The 23,751-nt window shown below is 41.8% G+C and overlaps 3 protein-coding genes across 12 annotated transcripts in view; 2 read left to right on the top strand and 1 right to left on the bottom strand.

Moving 5' to 3' along the window:
• Window positions 1-3,719, top strand: part of abcc8 (ATP binding cassette subfamily C member 8) — a 95,110-nt gene extending 91,391 nt beyond the window's left edge. For all 7 annotated transcript variants that reach the window (XM_088340929.1, XM_088340931.1, XM_088340925.1 and 4 more), the window contains 2 exons: window positions 3,300-3,362; window positions 3,443-3,719. In XM_088340929.1, the coding sequence (XP_088197055.1) occupies window positions 3,300-3,362; window positions 3,443-3,580 (201 nt within the window). In that variant the 3' untranslated portion in view covers window positions 3,581-3,719. The remainder of the gene's footprint in view (window positions 1-3,299; window positions 3,363-3,442) is intronic.
• A 2,225-nt stretch (window positions 3,720-5,944) lies between these two features.
• On the top strand, window positions 5,945-11,122 carry kcnj11 (potassium inwardly rectifying channel subfamily J member 11). Its single transcript, XM_088340932.1, has 2 exons — window positions 5,945-6,804; window positions 8,447-11,122. The coding sequence occupies exons 1-2, from the start codon at window positions 6,338-6,340 to the stop codon at window positions 9,138-9,140; spliced, it is 1,161 nt and encodes a 386-aa protein (XP_088197058.1). The 5' UTR covers window positions 5,945-6,337; the 3' UTR covers window positions 9,141-11,122.
• An 8,141-nt stretch (window positions 11,123-19,263) lies between these two features.
• The window catches only part of mob2a (MOB kinase activator 2a), a 102,621-nt gene continuing 98,133 nt past the window's right edge, over window positions 19,264-23,751 (bottom strand). For all 4 annotated transcript variants that reach the window (XM_088340923.1, XM_088340922.1, XM_088340921.1 and 1 more), the window contains exon 5: window positions 19,264-23,706. In XM_088340923.1, the coding sequence (XP_088197049.1) occupies window positions 23,390-23,706 (317 nt within the window). In that variant the 3' untranslated portion in view covers window positions 19,264-23,389. The remainder of the gene's footprint in view (window positions 23,707-23,751) is intronic.

Below are 23,751 nucleotides of genomic sequence, written 5' to 3'. Positions count from 1 at the left end.
GGGCGGCATTTGTGTGCTCACCAACGCCAAGCCGATGCCCTTGAGCAGGCAATGCTGAGCTTTTAACCACGCTTACCCACTCAGGGTTCTTAGGCAGAGTCAATTAGCCTTTGCAGAGCTCAAAGAAAATGTTAAAGTCTGCTTTCCTGCTGGGGGATAGTGCACAAAACCAAGATAAGAGATTATGCCGCAATATTTTTGTTATTTTGTCTGAAATTAGCCTTAAGTCGGTTACATGAAATCAGGTCTAATTTATCCTGGGTCAGTTACCACAGTGATTTATTCAGTGAGCCTCCTCCTGACCAGGCTAACAACCAGGCTAAGATTATCCCCATAGATACATCTGGCACTTCTACTGCCAATTGTGAAAAAAATGAATGGATTTTGTAGCATTTTCCATTGACTGTTTCATTATTTTAATCGTCCTTTATTAAAATTTTACATAAATGCTATATTGTCATTTCATTAAACTCTTGACTGTATAATTACAACAGAAATGTACGTAGAAAATATATTGCTGTCAGGCATTGTGTTTTATTGAGACACCAATTTAGAATTTAGTCAAATTGCCATCAGTTGCCTTTGACGAGGGTAATATAGTATTTACATAGGTCAAATACCCATTTTATCAGTTCCTTCATCAAAGAGAGAAACGTTTGTTCTTTATGAAGGATCAGTTAAGTAGAAAAAAAACATTAAATGGATGTGAATTAAAATTGTTTTTATTATAAGTGATAACATAGAAGGGAACATTGTTTACCTCGAGATTAGGCGTGGAACTCCAGGATAAACATGAATTAAAACACTTAAAAGAGAAAAATTATATTTTAAAAAAAGATGTCAGGATGAATTAGAAAATATTTGTCTGTTGCATTGACTGGGACTTGAACCTGGACCTCCTGCTTGGCAGGCAAAAATTTCACCACTACACTACTTTGAATTAATTATGTCATGAAAATGTTGTGACAAATCTTGGTAGGTAATTGCCATGTTTTATTCTTTAGCCTTTTTTCAGTATGTACTGTAAATTCCTGACAAGCCATTACATTTTAAACACTGGTGCTTTAGATACGGTGTGGCCATAAGAAAAATGGCAAGCCGCTCTTCTCAAAAACGCATGCCCTCTAAATTCAAAACACGGTGACATCTGGAAACATGACACCTTTTCAGAGGAGAAATTAGTTAATGTTTTCGCCAACATTGTTCATATAATACATAACAATAAATAATTAACAATACTTTATTGAATATTTACGACATACTTGCGATATTTAAACTTTTTCACCCACAAATCAAGTTCTTAATGTATACAACTGAATTGAACATCTGTGGAAGTTATCCATGAAAAACACTAAACTTCTTTTTCCGTATCATTAGCATCGATGTCAGGTCAATGAAGTTTCCTTTACTACCCAAGGAACTATGACAAGCTAATGTAATTCGGTCCATTAACACAGCAACTACCACTGACAACAGCACAAAAAGAATCATCCGTGTTGCAATCTGCCACTAATCTACACAATTTTTTGGCACTGCTGTCTTCGAGGAATATAGGGCTTACATTTTACACGACGCTGCTCTTGTTTACTTTCCGGTGCAGTGGTATCATTGTGTTTGTTTTTAAAATTGCCATTATGAATGGTCACATGATCTGAAAACATGTGACAATAACTTGAAGCAGAGCTGAAAACGAGGTGAGGTTTGCGGACGTTCGCGCTAACGGCGTTCCGCAGACAAATACTTGGACGCCAAATCCAGTTGGTGCCCAATGCGCGCCCTGCTTGAAATAAAAGAAACAGAGGTGAATTAGTTCATATTTATTGGTGTTTAACCCTGTGGCTTTAAATCTGGTGCGGCTCAAACAAAGACAAAATTGAAGTTCATTCTTAATTTTGAAGTGGCTTTTAATCAGGTGCCCTCTGAGGTCTGAAGAGTAAAATTACTGTAAACATCTAAGTGGTATGTATGAGTTACCGTGATTAAGAGAGACTTGAATAATGGGACCCGTATTGGTCTGAAATAAAATGTGTAATCAAGAGTGACGGGGTTATTTTTTTCAGTAATTGGTTAATCTAAGGCGGCACGGTGGTTGGGTGGTTAGCGCAGCCTCCCCGTGTGGAGTTTGCATGTTCTCCCCTTGCCTGCGTGGGTTTCCTCCAGGCACTCTGGTTTCCTCCTACATTCCCCAAAACATGCATGTCAGGTTGGCCAGTCCAAATTGTCCCTGGGTATGGATGAGAAAGTGTGTTGTCTGTACCTGTGTGCCCTGCGACTGGCTGGCAACCTGTTCACGGTGTCCCCTGCCCACTGCCCAAAGACAGCTGGGATAGGCTCCAGCACCCCCGCGACCCTACTGAGGATAAGCGATGGTTAATCTATTTTTTCTTTCTCCTGTGACAACGCCATTACCATTACCGATAGTCAATAGCAGTGGGTTACTTTGGCTACAGAACGCCAACTGCTCACCGACTGCGTTTTCAAGAGCAAAGCTTTCCGCTCTCCAAGTTGTTTATGTCACTTCTTTTCGGATCATGTCACCAATCAAAATAGCGAATACCTTATTCGTAGATAGAGAGCAATCAACAATATAGTATTTTTACTAAAGCGCCAAAAGAAAGTGAGAAATGAGAGCTGAGTTGCGAAAAATGTGAGCCCCATATTTGACAGCACCAGTGCCGCAGCAACCGACTCGTGTCATTCGCGAATGAAACGGCTCTGTGACGGCTATTGGGAGTGAACCAAGGGATTCGGCTCCCTACCAATCAGCTGCTGGTTCTTTTTAGAGTAACGGAAATAGTTACCTTCGCTGGAAACTAGTTACTTTTACTATGTAATAGTTATTCGGGGGCAGCACGGCAGGGCAGTGGTTAGCGCGTGTGCAGCACAGTTCCGAGGTCGTGAGATCAAACCTCCTGTGTTGAGTTTGCATGTTCTCCCCGTGCTTGCGTGGGTTTCCTCCGGGCACTCCGGTTTCCTCCCACATTCCAAAAACATGCATGTCAGGTTAATTGTCCGGTTCAAATTGTCCCTAGGTGTGAATGAGCGAGCAAATTGTCTGTCCCTGTGTGCCCCGCAACTGGCTGGCAACCAGTTCTGGGTGTCCGCTGCCCACTGCCCGAAGACAGCTGGGATGGGCTCCAGCACCCTTAGCGACCCTGCTGAGGATGCTCGGTACAGATAATGGATGGATGGATGGATAGTTATTCGGTAACTTTTTGAAAGAAGTATCGTGTAACAATAATTCTTTTTTTGAAGTAATCAACCTCCTTACTTCCCTGCCTGTTCTTCTGCCCTTGTAGGAGAGCATCCTCCAGAAAGTGGTGATGACGGCCTTTGCGGACAGAACCGTGGTTACGATAGCAGTAAGTGTTAATGGCCGCTCTCGCAAACGCAGTCGCACATTTTCCAGTTCTCCCGATATTTCCGCTTTGGCGCTCCTCAGCACCGCGTCCACACCATCCTGAATGCCGACCTGGTGATTGTGATGAAGCGGGGCATCATCCTGGAGTCGGATCGGCCCCAGGCCCTGCTGGAGAAGGAGGACAGCGTCTTCGCCTCCTTCGTGCGGGCGGACAAGTAGCACAAGAGGACGCATTCCAGGAAGACATTCAAAGTGCAATTGACTCGTGGAATACAGACCTTTATTTTTTATTCACATTGTATTATATTTGTACATAACAATGTAAGATGTTTGTTAATAAAATATATATATCACCGAAGGGTGGCGAGGTACTCTGAGCCAAATTTAGATGCCCTCGGGTGTCACGAGAACCCGCAGAAGCCGCAGCGGACTTGAGTATGTGAAGACGCTCAAAATAGAAGCATGCGCGTTCCCTGCACGAGGTCAAACTAGTACTGCTTTTATAAAGTACGACAAGGAATTGCTACCCGCAACGTTGGCGATTGATGCTTAGTCTTGATTGCCGCTTGACCAAATAAAGCACCTAAAATATTTTTAGACTTCTACAGATGGTGCTCTTCGTTTAAAGCAGCGGTTCTCAAATAGTGAGGCGCGAGGCTCCATAATATTAATGATATAATAATGTTATCAACAAGTCAAGCTTCAGGAGCAAGCAATCTAATATTTAAGAGACCAAATTTTAGCTTTTCTAAATCGTTTAACTTAGCTGAAGTTTTTTAGAGATCGTCACAAGATGTCGCCGTTCGGGCGTGTTAAGTCTCAGGCGTCGGTTGACAGGCAAGATCGATGAAGAAATATTGGTGGAATTAGGCACATCTTCGTGTCCTTCTCTGCCGTTTCGCCGATGTAGCTCCCTTAGCTTCACACACTTGCCCGTGCGACAACCCCGCTTTTGTTTACGGTCCCTACGCCGTCTCCGTAGCTTCGTAAGTGGGTTGGCCATCCACGGAGATCCCGGATCTCTTAGTATCTCGTTCGGGATATCAAAGGTGGTGTAAAAAGTGCCCGAAAAGTCTTAATTCAGACGCAGACCTAATTGTATAAGTTCCTCCCGACTATAGGTATTATCGGCCACGCATGTGTCCAGAAAAGAAAGCAAAAAAGAGAACAGTAATAAATTGAAAATTAGCTGAATAGCTGTTAGCCGCTGCGTCCTTGCTGCGCGCCGCCATCTTGCTTTTCATCAAAGGGGGCGTGAGTGCGTTTGACCTGTGTGTAAATGGGTAATTGTGAAGTACATTGTAAAGCCCCTTTGGGAGGTCTTTAGGAACTTGAAAAGCGCTATATGAATGCAGACATTTTACTATTTGCTTTCCAGAGAAGGAAGTGCAGTACATCTCCACTACACTAGGGAGCAGTGGCACTCTCATTGCCAGTAATGTTTTTTGTTTTTGGGCGGCATGGCAGCTGGGTGGTTAGTACGGTGCAGAGATTCAGGGTTCAAGTCTACCGCAGCCTTCCCATTTGGAGTTTGCATGTTCTCTCTGCCTGCGTGGGTTTCCTCCCACTTTCCAAAAACATGCATGTCAGGTCAAATGGCCAGTTATAATTGTCCTTAGGTGAGAGAGTAGTCTGTCCATGTGCCCTGCGACTGACTGGCAACCAGTTCAGGGTGTCCTCTGCCCACTGCCCGAAGATGGCTGGCACTGGCTCCAGCACCCCCGTGACCCTACTGATGATGAGCGGTGCAGATGATGGATTGTTATTTTTTTTCAGTGTTTCCTCGTTTCGGGGTTGGGGGCACACTGGTAGCGTGTGGTTTAATGGCTTAAAATGCTGAGGCCATCCCCAATAGTGTGGATAAGCATTTTGTTCTCATTGTATTTTAACCATTGTTAGTGTCTGTGTATGATGTGTTTGAGTTTATAAAGGAGGGTATTATATTGTATTTTTGTACAGTTTATTGAGTGGCAATTTATTGCTTGAAAAGTGCTTTACGAATGAATTTAATTATATTCATAGGGGAACGCACTTCTTGGGGGGCGCAAGAGGATTTCTTCTTCTGAGGGGGGTCGTAACATAAAATAATTGCGAGGCACTGGTTTAAAGTGGGGCAGTGGTTAGGCACAGTTCTGAGGTCATGGGTTCAAATCCAGCTACCAGCCTTTCTGTGTGGGGTTTGCATGTTCTCCCCGTGCTTGTGTGGGTTTCCTTCGGGCACTCCATTTTCTCCCACATTACCAAAAACATGCATGTCAGGTTAATTGGCCGGTCCAAATTGTCCCTAGGCGTGAATGAGCGAGTGTTGTCTGTCCCTGTGTGCCCTGAGACTGGCTGGCAACCAGTTCAGGGTGTCCCCTGCCCACTGCCCTGAAGATAGCCAGGTTGGGCTCCAGCGCCCCAGTGACCCTACTGAGGATAAGCCCTGAAGATAATGGATGGATGGATGGTTTAAAGTGACATTAAGTATTATTAAGCGTCTCCTGGTGGTAAAAACGTCATTCATTTAAAAAAAAAAAAGCATCTTGATTTAAAAAATAAGCAAAGATACATAAACTATGACTATGGTTCAAATTGGCGCGCGAAGTATCAGTTACTTTTGCGCCATCTCGGAGAACACCTGCAAGGGCAAAACGTTCCTTCCGGGACCCCACCCCCGACTACCGAGCTGGGAACGCGATCAGCACAAAAGGAAAGTGCACGGCGGTGACAGGGAGACGTTTTAACAAAGCCGATTGCGTGTGTTTTTGTGGTGATTTCACGCAACGCGCCGGCGTGGGGGTCTTGTCCCCGGTGCACGTTGAGTGACGGAGGCAGCTGAGGACGGCAGTGAGGATTCCCCTACCAAGACTTGGGGGCGCACTCGTGCACACCATGAAGTGGAAACGCGTACACGAGGCTGCACGATTCATATGATTATAATCACGAACATGATTCTTCATTTTTGCACGCTCTAACCCTTCATGCGTGGGAGCTATGTTATCCAGAAAAGGACTCATACCGGAGGACTACCTGCTGACGCGCTTGGCTGAGGACGTCCAGCAACCCAAGTTCAAATCCAAGGCGAGAAAGGCTCGCTTCGTGGCAAAGAACGGCGCGTGCAACGTCGCGCACACCAACATCCGCGAGCAGGGTCGATTCCTGCAAGACGTTTTCACCACCTTGGTGGACCTGAAATGGCTCCACACGCTCATTATCTTCACCATGTCGTTCCTGTGCAGTTGGCTCCTGTTCGGGATGATCTGGTGGCTCATCGCTTTCGCGCACGGCGATTTGGACCGGCGAGCGGGGGATTCGGTTCCGTGCGTAACGGACATCCATTCCTTCTCGTCCGCTTTTCTCTTCTCCATCGAGGTGCAGGTGACCATCGGCTTCGGGGCGAGGATGGTGACGGAGGAGTGCCTGTCTGCTATCGTCGTCCTCATCACGCAGAACATCGTGGGGTTGGTGATGGGCAGGGTTGGGGAGGGGGTTACTTGAAACAAATGTGATCCGAAACAGCTTAGCAGTGTATGGCGTGTTACTTTAAAAAAGACTTGCAGTTACAAGTTAGTCTATTTGTAAAGGAATTGCGTTATCCAGTTAAAGGGTAGAGAGAGAGAGAGAGAGAGACTAAAGGCAAATAGGGAGAGAGAGAGAGAAAGAGAGAGACTAAAGGCAGATAGGCAGAGAAAGAGAGAGAGGGAGAGAGAAAGAGAGATATAAAAGACAAAAAGAGAGAGAGGGAGAGAGAGAGATAGAGACAGAGAAAAAGAGAGACAAAAGACAGATAGGGAGAGAGAGAGAAAGAGAGACAAAAGACATATAGGGAGGGAGAGAGACAGAAAAGACAGATAGGAAGAGAGAAAGAGAGAAAAAGAAAGTGAGAGATAAAGATATTAAATTATAATGTACAATTGAACAACACTAAAGAAATATCTCTTTGACGCAATGAAAATAAGTCTGCGTAAAGCTTATGGAGCAGTTAATGTATTTTCCCCCTTGAAAATAACTCAAAATATAGCCATCAATAACTCAAACCCTGGCAACAAAGGTGTGTACACCCCAAAGGCACTGCACCCCAAATGGCCAAACAAAGCACTGCTTGTCATTTCCCTTCAAAATACCATGTGACTTGGTACTCCTACCAGGACTCTGGTATGAATAGGGAGCAGGTGTGTTCAGTTTGAAGTGCACTCTGTCATGCTGGTCACTGTACCTCCCAAGATGGCATACAATGGTAATTGACTCCCTGGGAAACTTAAAATGAGGTGTGGCACTACATAAGGCTGTCCAAGGCTACAAAATGATTGCCAACACCCAAAAGTTGAGCTGCAGTACAGTGGCCAAGATCCTCAAGCAATTACAAAAATCAGGATGCACTCACAACAGGGCTTGTGTTGGATGTCCAAAGAGGTGAGTGAACGTACACAGCGTCTCATCCAAATGCTATCTAAGAAAGATAGGGGCAGGAGTGCTGTCAGTATTGCTTCAGAAATTGAAGAGGTGGGGGTTCCGCCTGGTAGTACTCAGACCAGACACTTCAGGAACTTTCACTTTAGGGTGTAATCACTTTTGTTGAAAATTGGGTTTAGTTATTGACGGCTATATGTTGAGTTATTTGAGGGTTAACAGAGGGATGGAGAAATAGAGAGGCAACAAAAGAGAGGTAGAAAAAACAAGGGAGAAAGAACAAGTCAGAGAAATAATGTCAGACAAAAAGAGAGAGAGAAAAAGAGGGAGAAAGAGTGAAACAGAAAAAAGAGGTAAATCAAACGAGACAAAAAAGAGTAAAAACAGAGAGAGAAAAAGAGGGAGAAAGAGTGAAACAGAAAAAAGAGGTAAATCAAACGAGACAAAAAAGAGTAAAAACAGAGAGTAAGAGGAGGGAGAAAGAGTGAAACAGAAAAAAGAGGTAAATCAAACGAGACAAAAAAGAGTAAAAACAGAGAGTAAGAGGTAAAAAAACAGAGTAAGAAAGAGAAATAATTGCTCATTTAATACAAAGGCCTATGATTTGAGCATGTCCTTTTTTGTAACTAGCGAAACACAGTGACATTTTTTGGTATCCTTATTCCAAATCTATGTTTTGCATTTCTCCTCAAGCTTGGTGATCAACGCCATCATGCTGGGTTGCATCTTCATGAAGACGGCGCAGGCGCACCGACGGGCCGAGACCCTCATTTTTAGCAAGCACGCCGTCATCTCCGTCAGGAACAACAAACTTTGCTTCATGGTGCGGATCGGGGACCTCAGGAAGAGCATGATCATCAGCGCCACTGTGCGAATGCAAGTGGTCCGCAGAACCACCACCGACGAGGGCGAAGTGGTCCCTCTGGACCAGATCGACATCCACATGGATAACCCGGTGGGCACCAACGGGGTTTTCCTGGTGTCCCCGCTTATCATCTGTCACGTCATCGACAAGGACAGTCCCCTTTACGCCATGTCCTCGATGGATCTCCTGCACGAGGACGTGGAGGTCATCGTGGTCCTGGAAGGTGTGGTGGAGACCACCGGCATCACCACGCAAGCCAGGACCTCATATGTGTCGGAGGAGATCCTGTGGGGGCAGAGATTTGTGCCCACCGTCTCCGAGGAGGACGGCATGTACGCTGTGGACTACTCCAAGTTTGGAAATACGCAGAAGGTGCCCACCCCGACCTGCAGCGCCAAAAAACTGGACGAGTCCGGTGGCATCGCCAGGTTTAAACTGACCGAGGGTGTCACGTTGCGGCCCTCGGTGAGAAAGCGAAGGGGGTCCATGGCGGCCCGGCGCTCCAGGTTGGAGAACCGATGAAGAGACATCGATGAAAAAAGGACGAATGGAAGCAGGGCCCTTTTAATGGACATTTTGTTGTGTCATGCAGGGATTCCCAGTTAAAGTTGCATAGTATAAAAACGTTTAAACGAGTTAAAAGTTAAAACAAAAATCAATGTTATTATAATTTAGTACAAAAAGAGATTTTTTTTTTAAACTTTCATTTGTTTTGTGCAGAATATTACACTATTATTAGTAATATACTGATCAGAGGGACCCCGAAACAGGTATTTTTTCCTTCTTTTTTTCCCTCTTTCATTTCTTTTCCCTCGCTCTTTTCTTATTTTGTTGTCCATTTTTCTTTTTTCTTTTCTTTTTTCTTCTTTTGTAGCTTTTCAATTCTTTTTTTTAATTGTTTTTTCCTTATTTTTCCACGTTTGTTTTCTTTTTTTCTCCTTTTTATTTTACTCTTTGGTTTCTTTTTTCTTGCGCAATTATTTTTTTGTCTTTTTCCTTTTGTTTTATTTATTTTTCTTTTATTTATTTTATACCCAGCTTTTTCTTTTTTCTTGCTTTTTTCCATTTTTCCTTTTTTTCGTTCTTTTGTTTCTTTATTTCCCCAGATTTATACTTTTTTTTTGCCTGCTTTATTTTCCTGTCCTTCATTTTTTTATTTTTACTTTCCTTTTTTATGTTATTTCATTCATCTTTTGCCTTTTTTTCACTTTTTTTTTAGATACTCTCACAACTACATCCATTTTTGGGGGATGGGCAGGGCGTGACCATGGGTGGGCACACAAAATGGAGGCCATGGTTTTTGTTTCATTTTAGAACACATCGTGGTTATTTATAAAGCCCTTTCCAGCCAATGTCATCACTGGATCAGCACAGGTTGCGCACACATTGTTGGTCCTTTCTCAAGGTTTCTCCATTTTCCTCATGTTGAGGTTTTTGAGTTTTTCCTTGCCCTCATGCACGTTTTAGATCAAGGGTTGGTGTAATAATAGTCTGTGGTTTGCATTAATCTGTGGTTAAGTCAAGTCATATTTATTTCTATAGCCCTTTATCACAAAAAGTCTCAAAGGGCTGTACAGAGCACAACAACTACAACAATATAACTAGTAAAATATAACAGAAAACGAGGAAGAACAGAAATATGTTAAGCCAAATAAGGACAAATTAAATGTGTAACTTGGTTTACATAGAATCCAAACGCCAAATATGATTATATGAATGATATTATTGTAATGTAAAGTTCATACTCAGGTAAAAAAAACTATTTGGAGCTAGATAGCTAGCCAAAAAAAGATCAAATGTTTGCTTGATAGCATGCAAAAAAATGTAAAAAGCTAGGTAGATAGCTTGCTAAATAGCTAAAAATATACGAAGATAGCCAATACAAAGCTTAAAAAGTAGCCAGATAGATAGCTTAAAAAAACCTGCACATTTTTTGCTCTTTTGTTTTATGAAACCCAATTACTGGATTAAAGTTTTTTGTACCACTAGGAGGCAGTAAATAATACACACGGTCTCTTTAAAGACTAACACTGCTCCAAATTTGACACTTTAAGCCCTTTGAGACTCTTTGTGATTAAAGGCTATACAAATAAATATGACTTGAACCAAAACAGAGGGAGTAGCAGCACCAGTTTGAATGGAGCAAAAGAAGATTTGTATGTGGAGTTGCGTTTTTAAGAGTCGCAATTTACAAAATGCCCAGCTCTTGTGTGTACAGTGCACACATTGCTATTTCAAGAAACACCATTTTGTTGCAATACCCAGGGAAAACAGGCCTTTTCAAAAGCCCCGTAGGCCGCAAAAAGACTGACAAATAACTGACTGGACCGAGGACATCATTAGGGATATCCGCGTTTGCCGTGCCCATCTCATGTCTGGTAAGTTATCTCAGCGATCTGGTTTAGAATTACTTGAATGCCGAATGCCTTATTAAGTGTAAATAGGAGAAGTGTCGGAGAAATGTGTTTGCTAACAATGCTACCAATAAAGTCAATTCTTGTTAAGCAGGGGTCTCCAGCCTTTTTCAAGCATCAAGGTACTTCTTTTTTCTAATTAGCGCAAAGGGTAACCAGTTTGCTATGAATTTCTAAAATAGAACCTTGGCTAAATGGTTTGCTAAATAGCTGAAAAGGTAAACAACTAGAATGGAGCTAAATAGCTTGCTAAAAGAGTAAAATCTGTCTAAACAGCCAGATAGGAAGCTAAAAACATAGGTAGTTAGCTAGCTAGAAAGGAGGCCAAATTTAGCTTGATAGCTAGCAAAATGGAAAAATGTTTGTTAGATAGCATACAAAAAAAGTGAAGAGCTAGCTAGATATCTTTCCAAATAGCGAAAAAGGTAGCCAAATAGCTAGCTAAAAAAAACTGCACATTTCTGGTCAATTTGCTTTCATCCATGAATTATCTGCACCGCTTATCCTCAGTAGGATCGCGGGGTGTTGGAGCCTATCCCAGCTGTCTTCGGGCAGTGGGCAGGGGACACCCTAAACCGGTTGCCAGCCAGTCGCAGGGCACACAGAGACACACAACTCACTCGCTCATTCACACCTAGGGACAATTTGGACCGGCCGATTAATCTGACATGCATGTTTTCGGGATGCGGGAGGAAATCGGAGTGCCCAAGCACGGGGAGAACATGCAAACTCCACACAGGAGGTTGGATCTCATGACCTCAGAACAGTGCCGCACATTCGCTAACCACTGCGCCACCATGCTTCCCCCATAAAAATCATCTTGAATGATATTTGACTTTTCCTGGATTGTTCCCAACAACAACAAAAATAAAATCTTGTTTTTATTCACATTTCTTTATAAGCTGTAAAAAATACAAAAATGGTCCTTAAAATAAAAACAACATGAGGTTTAATCATATCAACATTATTTAACCTTAGGAAACAGGGTCCTCTTCTGGTGAGCTTCGTTATAGTTGCTGTCTGCTTTCAACAGTCCCAAACCGCAGTGTTTTGCGATTACACGATCGCGCAACTTCACATCGAATAAGGATTGGATTTAGGTAAATATCGTGCAGCCCTAATTCTTACCATGTTATTACCAGGTCAATTATTTAAACTAGTTTTAAATAAACTCAACTACTAAAAAAAATCATTTTACTAGAAAATCACAGTGAGCCAACACTGCTGAGCTATTTTCAAGTGCACCTCAGTTGTCTAGAGGGGGCACAACTTGGAGCCCCCTGGTCTAAAGTTTAAGTAATGTGTGAACCAAATTAATGTCTATATGAATGGTCTGCAATTATATAGCGCTTTTCAAGTCGATGAAGACATTTCGATGCGCTTTACAATGTGTTTCACACTTACTAATTCACACAGGGAGGCTGCAGTAGCTGAATTTGAACCCCGAACCTCCGCACCGTGGGGCAGCGTGCTAACCACTCTCAGCCGTACCGCCTTTGTTGACTTTGATCGCTAAAACAAAGTCATGAGTGTAATGAAAAAATATAGTTTTTATGGAGGTACAGAAAAGAACACGTCCGATTTCTTCGATTTAATCGAGGTGAGTGCAATCATAATGCCATAAACAAAGACTTTCTAGTTTAAATCAAACAACATCTGTATCTGCGTTTGCACAAATGCATGTGCAGTGGTTGGCGCATTCGCTTAAAAGTCGAAAGGTCTGCGGTGACATTTGTTCGCCTGTAGAAGGATGGGCGCCACCAGGCTGCACTTGCCCAAGACACGACGCGGGAAATAGTGCCCCTGCGACCAATGTTCCCTCTAAGCTGCGTCTGTGCGCAATTTCGCACTACCCAGAGCTTTTCCACGCACAAGAAAATCTAGCCAGCTCACAAAAATGAGGGCTCGAAATTGCTAATTAAAAAGCGAATTAAGTCAAAGTTACAGTGCATGAAAGTAAAAATACACGGGTTCCCCTGACGCTGTGTTCTAAATGCGGCATTTTGGCGTCAATGTCGAAGTAGAACGTTGAGTAAAGTCAGTAGAGTTTTTCGAGAACCGGCTTCTTCGGCTCGGCTCACTAAAAAGAACCGGCTCTTTCGGGTCCCAAACGGCTCTTCAGGTTGTTTTTGCTTCTTTAATCCCTACACGACCAAATATTATCCAAAATTATGCACAAAATGACTTAAAGGAAGGGGGGAATAGAACAAAAAAAGAAAAAATACCAAAATGAAAAAGTAGTGAAAAGCTGAGAAAATAACGAAACAAAAGGAGAGAAAAAGATTTAAAAAAGAGCAGGAAAATTTCTGAAAAAAAGATAGAAGAAAAGAAACAAGCAAATAATAGGAAAAAAGGTAATAGAGAATTAAAAAAGCAAAAAAAAGTAACGGCTAGGAAAAAATAAACACAATGAGATTCTTTTTTAAAGGACTTTTAAAAAGGAGAAAAAAACAGGGAAAAAGTTTGTGTTGCATTCAAATAATTTCCAATTACATCAAGTTAATCTTGTTGCTAACATTGTACTTCCACTAAAAAATGTAATTAAATACAGTTCTGTATCGTGCAACCCACTAAATAAGCCCCCAAAAATGTTAGTATTATGCGACAAAAGATACCAGGAATAAATGATATGGAAATCTTGTGAAAGAATTGTAAAAACAAATGACGTTTGTAGGCCGTACAACTTTTGCAATCGTACATTAGTCAATTCATTCAAAAGTGAAAAATAATTTTTCATTGCCGGAAACTCAGCAAAATGTAACGTGATGTCAAGTTTTGGACATGTTTGATAATGATTTAGTTGCCACACTTGGGGTTGCTGTTGCTCACACTTGTTTCAAGCGTTGCTCACCAACTTTGTGTGAACGCTCAGACCCGTGGAAAATTAGAGGGAACATTGCCTGCGACCCTCGTGGTTAAGGCATCCACCAATCCACCCAGTCGGCATACACAGCTACATTGGGTGGAGTGGCGTGTGGCTTTGGTGACACCCAGTGGACTGTGGACATAATATAAACTACAGGCCATCGTTTGACTGGAAGCAAAATAGCATTTACATTTGATAGTAAATACCCAATAAGAAAATGTCATACCTGTCAACCTCCACGGCTCCATGCCCTTACAAACTGTAGTATTTTCCCTTACGAAATACAAAATAATCTTACACCATATATTTTTTTTCAAACGTGTTTATTTATGTAGTTTAACATGTTATATTGTACATGTGTGTGGTTATATCATATATATTGTTAATTAACATTTTGTTGTGAGATCCTGAGTGGCTCGTTATGAATGAGGTTTATTATAAAAAAAAGTTCAAAAATGAAGTAGCTTGGACGTTCACTGTAGAAGGAAAAATACATGCAAATATAATTAAGTAGAAAAATACATTTTTTTATTCAAATTATGAATTCATTTTCTGCATTAAATTATTGTTGGTAATATACTGATTGAAGGGATAACCCCAAATCTGTCTTTTTTCATTTTTCTCCCTTTATACTTCCTTTTTTATACAACAATAATGATTCGTAATATAATGCGTCAACGCAAGTGAGCCGTTTGAGAGACGGCTCTCTTTAATGAGTTTAACCAAAAAGCCGGTTCTCTAAAAAGAGACGGACTTCCTTTCACTACATAACTACCACATGAAATCCGAGGTGGCGGATGCATGCGCATAGTAGCATCAAACCGCTCGCTTCGTTTGGAAAAAAACCAATACCAAGATAGAGGCTGCCGCTCGTTTGACTTGATTGATTTGCCGTTTCGTGATAGTCGGTGTATACCGGATGGTACCCATAATTGACAAATTTGCGTTTTTCCGTACAGATTTTCTTGTACGTCGTACACGTCTTTAAATGCATAATAAACGTATTTTCTCTGTATCGTTTTTTTCGTTGCAAAGAAGCGAGTCACCCACCATACAGCAACTCGAACAAAAAATATATATAATTGGCATTCCCATAAATAACAAAAGAAACAATTAAATAAACTGATAATAACAGAAATAAAATTAAAAGGTCAGGTGGAGACAAGTAAAACTTGTAATAGGCTTCCATCTTTACTCAAATTGATCTAGTTTCAGTTGAAGTCTTTTTTTTTTTTGTTTCTCCCTTGATTTATCTCAGGAGGTTGTAGTTTCAGCCAGGAAACTGTGTTCATTTTCTTTGCTACCAGAACCAGACCCATTAGTACATATTTATGTTGACCAGTCAATAATTCTCCTGGCAAAATTCCTAATACATTAATCCCCGGGTGTCACATTTGACCCCAACCTGTCCTTTCAAACACACGTTAAGAATATGACTAGAACAGCTTTTTTCCATCTTTGCAACATTTCTAAAATTCGCCTTATGCTGTCTCAGTCGGATGCGGAGATTATAAACCATGCGTTTATTACCTCCCATCTTGATTACTGGAATGCACTACTCTCCGGTCTCCCGAAGTCCAAAATCAAGAGCTTTCAGCTGGTGCAAAATGCTGCAGCGGGGCTTTTACCTAACACAAGAGAGTTTTATCACATTACCCCGATTTTAGCTTACCCGCATTGGCTTTCTGTTAGTCTAAGATGTGATTTTAAGGTTCTGTTGGTAGTATACAAAATCATGCATGGACTTGCTCCCTCCTATCACCCAGATTTAATTTCCCCCTATGTTCTGGTCCAGAGCCTTCGCTCTGAAAATGCTGGTCTGCAAGTGATCCCAAGAGCCAAGAAGAGATCTGCAGGTTTCGAGAGCGTTCTCCATTCGGGCCCTGGTGTTGTGAAAGGCTCCTCACCCCTGAGATTCGATCTGTAACCTCAGTCGAACTGTTTAAATCCAAGTTTAAAACACTTCTACTCAATAGCATATGAATAACATATATTTTTTGTTGACAATATCTGTGTATTATTTGTTAATGCAACACCCATTGCAGCCTGGTCATCCTAGAGGGGGATTAACACATGTGTGGTCCCTTCTCATGGTTTCTTCATTCTCCTAATGTTGAGGTTTTTGAGTTTTTTCTTGCCCTCATATAGGTTTCAGATCAGGGGATGGTGCAATAATACTCTGTGGTTTGCAATCATCTGTGGTCTGTGCAGCCCTTTGTGACTCCTTGTGATTAAGGGCTATACAAATAAACATGACTTGACCCTTTCAAAGTTTTCTTCCAATCACCTTTTTTCACTACATTAACTTCTTGTTCCCATTTTCCTTCACCTCCATCCCATCATTACTGAGATCCCCTTGAAGAGCTTTTTACAATTTTGAGATAATCCCCTTTATTGATTGTCCTTTTGAGTATGATATCAATAATTCCTCAACTTCAGTGCCTCTTGATATGATATGCTTTGAGAACATCCAAACATAGCAAGTTAGGCAGACGCAGTTGTGTCGGGTTTTGTTGAAAACATACACCAATTTCCATTTGTTCTGGAAGCGGCGACCCTCACAGTCAATGGTCGGGAAATTTTCTATGAATTTTACATAACACGAGCTTCACATATAGGGAGGTGACATCTACCATTTTGCTGCTATGGGTCCCTGAAGAACCTAAAACCTGGTAAAAGGCAGGGCAAAAGAAAAAGGAAAGATGGCGCTTTCGGTCACTTTGAATCTCTGTTTGTAATCTTTGTGATTTTTAGCACTCGTCCGCGTTGCAAAACAGAATACAGCAACATCTTGTGGTCAAATACTAAAGAGCAGGGTCCGTAAGCTATCATCCTGAGGGCCACAATTGGCACCTGGGCTGCTGATTTGTCATTAGAAGACAGTTGCCAGGTTTCGTACACCTTTTCATGGCCAAATTCAAGCACCTTTAAGGCATTTTCAAGCTCAATTTTCCCATTACCACTACAAGAGGAAATCGGCTGTGATTCATGTATTTTGCATAACCTTATGGAGCGGCAGTAGCTCAGGAGGTAGAGCGCTCGTCTTGGGATCAAGGGATCCCAGTTCGAATCCCGGCTTGTCTGTGTTACATGTCGAAGTGTCCTTGGGTAAGACACTGAACCCCTAATACCCCCAATAAGCAGGTTAGCGCCTTACATGGCTGCAAGGCCGCTATTGGGAAATGTGGAGCACATTGTAAAGCGCTTTGGGTTTTAAGTCAAGTCAAGTCAAGTCAAGTCAAGTCATTTATTTTTGTATAGCCCTAAATCACGAAGAGTCTCAAAGGGCTTCACAGATTGTTACACTATATTACACAGACTATTGTCAACCGACAAGAGGAGTAGGTTATTCGTATGCAATAGAGTAGAGGTGAGTTTTAAGTTTAGATTTAAACATTTCCACTGAGGTTGCAGATCGGATCTCAGGGGGAAGAGCATTCCACAGCACCGGTGCCCGGATGGAGAACGCTCTCGAACCAGCAGAAGACTTCTTTGCTCTCGGGATCACCAGAAGACCGACTTCATTTTAATATCCAACAGCTGTCATTTTACACCAATCCAAATGTACAACATGGTTAAACATTTTAATCGTATAACTCAGTGTTTTTCAAGCCTTTTCGAACCAAGGTAGACTTTTATTTATAAAAAGCACAGTCTGTCGAAAATGTTTGAAAATGAAGTTATGTCAAATATTTTGCTGTACTACATTATAAGCAGATAATTACTATATAAAAAGAAGAAAATAATACTTAAAAAAAAGAATGAAGTGCTTTTTATTTTTTACAGTGCAATCTTAAACTGCGTTGTTAAACAAATTAAGTTATTAAATGTACTGTGCTACCTCAAGAGCAGATAATTAATACATAAAAAGTATATAAAAATCTACTGCCACCTACTGATATGGATGACTATTACAGTTACTAGTCTGAAGAGTGCAAAAATACTGAATAATGGCCTGATTTTTTGAGAAAGATAAAATTCCAGCGGCACACTAGTGTGCCCCGGCACACTGGTTGAAAAACACTGGTATAACTGACCGATTAATCTTCCACTATTCTTGTTCAATTAACTAAAATATGAATGTGAACATCATGTGGAAAGGGCTGTAGCCATTCTGACTTCAACTTTTTAATCACAAGAATTTACCAGAAACAAACATTCTTCATCAACTATAAACTACAATCAAAAACAAGTAATATGGTCAGCTACTATACCATTCATCAACGATATCTTGTTGCAGAAAATATAAAAACTTGAAATAACAGCAGCAATGCAGAAGGCACGCGCGCACACACACGCTTCTTTAAAATATTCGATATCAGTCAATGGGTTTCCGTGCTTTGCTATTCAGTGAGCAATTTGTTAGATAGTTTCAGTGGTGGTGTTTTTAGCAGCGACAAATGTTTATAGGGTCTGTCCCTCGAGGATCCGTCATGATTCTTCATTTATCGCGCGCGTGTGTTTTTAGCTGGGTTAAGCGCAGAGCTCTCCTTTGCGAGGCGCCGCGCAATCACGCGCTAACACACGGAATGGCGCTAACGTAAATGGTCAGCATTTATATAGCGCTTTTCAAATAAAGCTTCTAAATAACACGGTGCACAACTGAAAATGTTTAATTTTCAGGTAAATGCGCTTTGAAAAAAATCATTATTTTGCCGTTCGCTCGCGTGCCACTTCTGGCACGCGTGTCATAGGTGGCCGACCCCTGGTCTAGCGTGTGCATTAACAAATCATATGATTTTTAGATCTTGAGGACATCGCGAATACATTTGTGGATCTTAATAATACGTGTGTAAATTTTGTTGAGACAAAGCTCTCCCCATACAGGTGTCGGGTAAAAATGACGGTAATATGTACCTTACATATTCAGTTGCAGGAAGTTCTTCCTATTACAGTTTGCCACAGGTAAACGCTACCTTTTTTGGTACTCTTTGATGCACCTGTCTTAACGTACCTCTTGAAGACGATCGCGCGCCCCACGACGCTATGAAATCGCTGCTGCCGTTTTCTGCCGACTCTTCGTTTTCTTCGTTTAATGCGTGGTCCGTCGAGTCAGACTGCCGATAAACGTGGCAAGAATTCCATGCATTTTTAAGCACTTCACTTGAAATTCAAGCATTTACCTGACCTTGAAAACAAATTAAAATGTAAGCATATTCCTAGATTTCAAGAACACGTATAAACCATGAACGTGGCAAGAATTTCAAGCACTTCATCCACAATTCAAGCGTTTTCCTCACCTTGAAATCACATTAAAATTCAATTTTTTTCCCGGATTTCAAGCACCTGTACGCACCCTGCACTTTTAAGTCAAATATTTACCGATATCCCCACTAAGAACACAAGAACAAAAAAAGAAACAAGATCAGAATGGCATTTTTCTTTTATTAGAGTATAGTCAGCAGAGCTTGAAATATTAAATCGCTTTTAACTTAGTTAATAATTAAAATACATAAAAACAAGAGCCAGAACTGAAGAACCCTGCAAAAAAGGAAATGGAAATAAATTAAAAAGGGACGAATACAAACTATATACTCCTCCACACAGAATCTTTCTGACCCAACTCCAAGCAGAAGTTCATTTTTTCCTATGTGTAATAGAACTATATTTATAATCTTCAAACTAATTCTTTCTTGTATAGTCTCTTGCAACCCACATTTTAAAAAGGGAAATGGGAAACTAAACAACATAACGTTTTGCAGCCCACTCTTTCCTTATCGCGTTGGCTTTTGAGGGACTTCAAACATGACATCCAGTCTTCCTCCAGGACAGGACAGGTTCGTGTTTTTGGGGGCGGAGATTGTGTCGTGCACAAAACTACTGCAACTGAGCCACCAACCTGTAAGAAAATCTCCATCCCTCTGATCTGATTATCGTATCTTCTAAACTATAAGACGCACAAAAAAAAACAAATTGGCCAGGAATTTGATAATGCATCTTATAGTGTTACTATATTTGTGCAATGATTGATTAGTTGATCATTTATCGCTGTGCACAATTGCATAACATTGAATGGAACTGGAATCGACGAGACGAGCGCCGGATCCTATCCACTGGATGAATGGTCTTCATTTATATAGCACTTTTCAACTCAATGAAGACCTCCCATCGCGCTTTACAATGTGCCTCACACTTTTCCCTTTTACACGCTAACTGACCAATACCAGCGTCAGCCATGCAAGGCAACTACCTCCTATCGGGGGCATTAGGGATTCAGTGTCATGCCCAAAGACACTTCAACATATAACACGAAGGAGCCGGAAAACCAAACCTGCGACCTCTTGATCCAAAGACGAGCTAGTGCCGCCACCAGCATGCGGCCAACAGGCTTGATCGGCCCCTTTAGGATAATTTAGTCCAGCCCACCATACATTTCTCTGTATGTGTTATTTCTATCAAAGGTTATGTTTTGTTTTAGATAAATGCAAATGAGAGGTCGACCAATCCGCACCAATATCTGGGAATTTGATGGATATCAATATCTGCATTTTTAAAAAAAAAAATTGGACAAGCTGATTATTGCAGTAGCCTCCTCTAGGGACTGAGAGGTCGCACGTCCAATTCCTGGCTTCTCTGAGTTAAATAGCAAAGTGTTCTTGATCAAGATACTGCACCCCCATTGCCCCCGACAAGCAGGTAGGAGCCTTGCATGAGTAAAGCTACCATCGGTGTATGACGGTGCGTGTAAATGGGTAAGTGTGAAGCACATTGTGAAGCGCTTTGGGAGGTCTTCAGTGGTAGCGATTTGTGACATTGAAAACACTGAGTACTGTCGATTTTCATTTGGTCTTATTTGACTCTTTCACTGCTGCAAAATACCGTTTACCGTTTCTGACGCAGCTTGGAAACCTGGCCGTTTTTTGTCTTTGGTAGCTTTCTAGCATGGTGTTTGTTGGCTAGAGCAATCACGCAGTGTATGTATGCATGCCAACCCCGTTTCACTGGTTTTACTTGATTTTAAAGAAAACTAAATTGCTGTTAGGTCAGCCTAGGGTAAGATGTCTCGAGAGGGTAGAACGTTCCGGCAGAATACCATGACTAATAATAATGTGATGAGACTTTATGCCTTGGTCATCGGTCATCTGTATCCCTATTCGTCTAGTGCAGGGGTAGCCAAGTCGGTCCTCAAGAGACGCATGTCCTGCATGTTTTTGGGAGTTTTTCTGCTCAAATACAGGTGAGTCCAATCACCTGGATCATTATCAAGCTCCCACACAGCTTGCTAGCAAGCTTAAAATTTGCATCACCTGAGTTCGAGAAGAGAAACCTCCAAAACACGAGAGGACATGCGGCTATTGAGGACCGGGTTGGCCACCCCTGGTAGTGGATCGGCTCTGGCACACTCCACGCTACAATCTGGGTGCAATTCCCATTGCCTGCATTATTATGCAATTGTGATCAGCGATAGCACTTTTATATTTTTTATGCTACCCTTAGCCTTACAATAGTTTTCATTACAAGCACCTTGTAGTCCAGTGTGCGTTGTATATGAAAAAAATATCACTTAAAACTTTTTGGGGTCTTATAGTGCAGAAAATACCATACAAATCTAATTTGCGATTTGAATATGATCAGTTTTGCTACAGGGATGGTAAGCTCCATGAAATGATTGACGGGACACGCCATCAGCACAAAGGGGTCACGTGGAGGAGTTTAGCCAGCAAAAAGGACAGAAAATAGAGGAACAAAACTAAAATAAGCCTCTCTGGCAGCAGTGACATACTCTCTGGTCCTGAGTAAAAGGTGCCTCAAACAGCCCTCAAATAAACAACCAAAAAGCGTGATCGACTAATGTTCAAGAGACGCCTCTGGTCCGTCTAACGCAAACACGGGACAATGACCAATCGAAGCGCAGACCCGTGTCGGGGAATTACGCAAGCTAGAAGAGCGAGGCCGTGGCATCACGCTGCAAACCAACCATACCCCTTGCACAAAAACTACCCTATATTCGGACTTTAAGAAGCACCCAAATTGATAAAAAATTGAAACATGCGCCTTTTAATCCAGTGCACCTTATATGCAGACAAAATGGGTCACCAGTTATTAACCAGTCGATCAATTGTATCGCCGACTATGATTGCATAACAATAGTGGCGACGGGAATCAAACTGGGTAGCAAGGGTTAGAGCACTGAATCCTAACCACCAGGCTGCTAGTGACGGGTGGTTGTTGACAATTTCATAACAGGATGCAATGGGAATCGGTCCTGGATTACGGCGGGGAGAGCGTCGAATCCACTAGACCACTAGGAATACAGATGACGCGTTAAAACGCCTTAGTTTCCATCTTGTTATCCCACAATTTAGCCACGGTACTAGATATGTTGGAGAAATAGGAAAACAGAAAGCGATAAAAAATCGGTAAAAAAAAAAAAAAAATCATACACTTTTTCTCAGCTCAAAATAAGCGTTTTAAGTGACAGTTCAGTTCCCAACGACCAAATTACTTCATTCAAACGAGAATCTCGTGCGCATCGTGAAGTCTTTGTGAGTTGGCTCTATAATACTGTATCTCAGTGGCCCCCAAAATTTTCGTACCACAGACCAGTCTATCGTCTGACAATATTCTTGCGGCCCGGCCAAATAACAACATTAATAATTTGGCACTGTGAATAAAAATAGTGTGATGATGAGCTAAAACCTAATGCCTTTTCATGTGTCATCTGTATCCCCAGTGGTCTAGTGCAAGGGTCAGCAACAGAAAACATTTAAAGAGCCATAACAGGCTAAAACAACCCAAAAACTAAATTGTCAGGCGCCGTGGAAAAAAACAGTATATAAGACCTTTTAAAATAAAAATTGAATCCGTATTTTGAAGTTACTCATTTGAGATTTATTCCAAACCAAATTAAAAATATATTTTCTCCCTTTTTCCGTTTCCAAATATTTTTGAAAATGCACAGGCGGCATCAAAAAGTCGCAGGTTGCCGACCCCAGGTCTAGTCGTTAGAATCCGGCGCTCCCTGCTACGATCCAGGTTCGATTCTAATTGCATACAATAGTACGCAATTAGGATGCATCATATATTATGACTGATCAATCAATGCACAAATGCAGTGCGTTTACCTATTGAAGTTTTAATTCCATGCGGCTTATAGTCTGGTGCGCCTTATGTATAAAAATAAAAACATCCCAAAATGCTATTTTTGAGGGTGCGCCTTCTTATCCAGTGCGCCTTATAGTGCTGAAAATACGGTAATCAGAACCAAATAACTCTCGAACAAAAGCAAAAGTGAAACCAAATAGAACACAGCCTTAGTTTTTTGTCTTAGTCAAACGGAGGAAATAGAGGGGAGGGTATTTTCTTTCCTGGGAGGGAAGCAACGCCAATTCCTGCAGGCGTTGCTAGGCCGTTCTTCTCCTTTGTCCTTCCAAAGGGTAGGTTGGTTTCGCAGCTATATACGCAAAAATGTCCTTGGTAAGTTTGTCGAGTCCTACTGGCACACGGGCAAAAGCGGCCAGGCCGTCTTTCCTTCTCTCCTCCTTTCAGGCTCATCTCTCGGTCACGTGGTTTTGTGAGGGCGGCGACGGGGATGAGCTCGGTGAGGAGGGGGCCGGCACGGCGCAAGGGGGGGCCGGGACGCAGAGGATTTCGGACAGGTCGTCCATGATGCAAGTCTCCTTGGGGTCGACCAGGTTGAATTCCCTTACAAAGACGATGAAATGTGCGTAAAGAGTGTTTAAGTGGCCCTGCAGGTCCAACGCCACAGTCTCCTTAAAGTGCGCCCAGTAGAGGTGAGCCAGCACGTGGAACAAATACCGGCAGATCTTCTTCACTAACGTGTCAAAAGAGTTGGGGAATTCTTTCCCTGAAAAGGAAGAAAAAGGAATAACACAATTAGGATGCATCGTTG

This window comes from Urocampus carinirostris, chromosome 7 (assembly GCF_059441175.1).
Source record: "Urocampus carinirostris isolate Australia breed hairy pipefish chromosome 7, RoL_Ucar_1.0, whole genome shotgun sequence".
NCBI lineage: Eukaryota > Metazoa > Chordata > Actinopteri > Syngnathiformes > Syngnathidae > Urocampus > Urocampus carinirostris.
The sequence above is the reverse complement of the archived record's forward strand: the minus strand, read 5'-3'. Positions and strand labels throughout refer to the sequence as shown.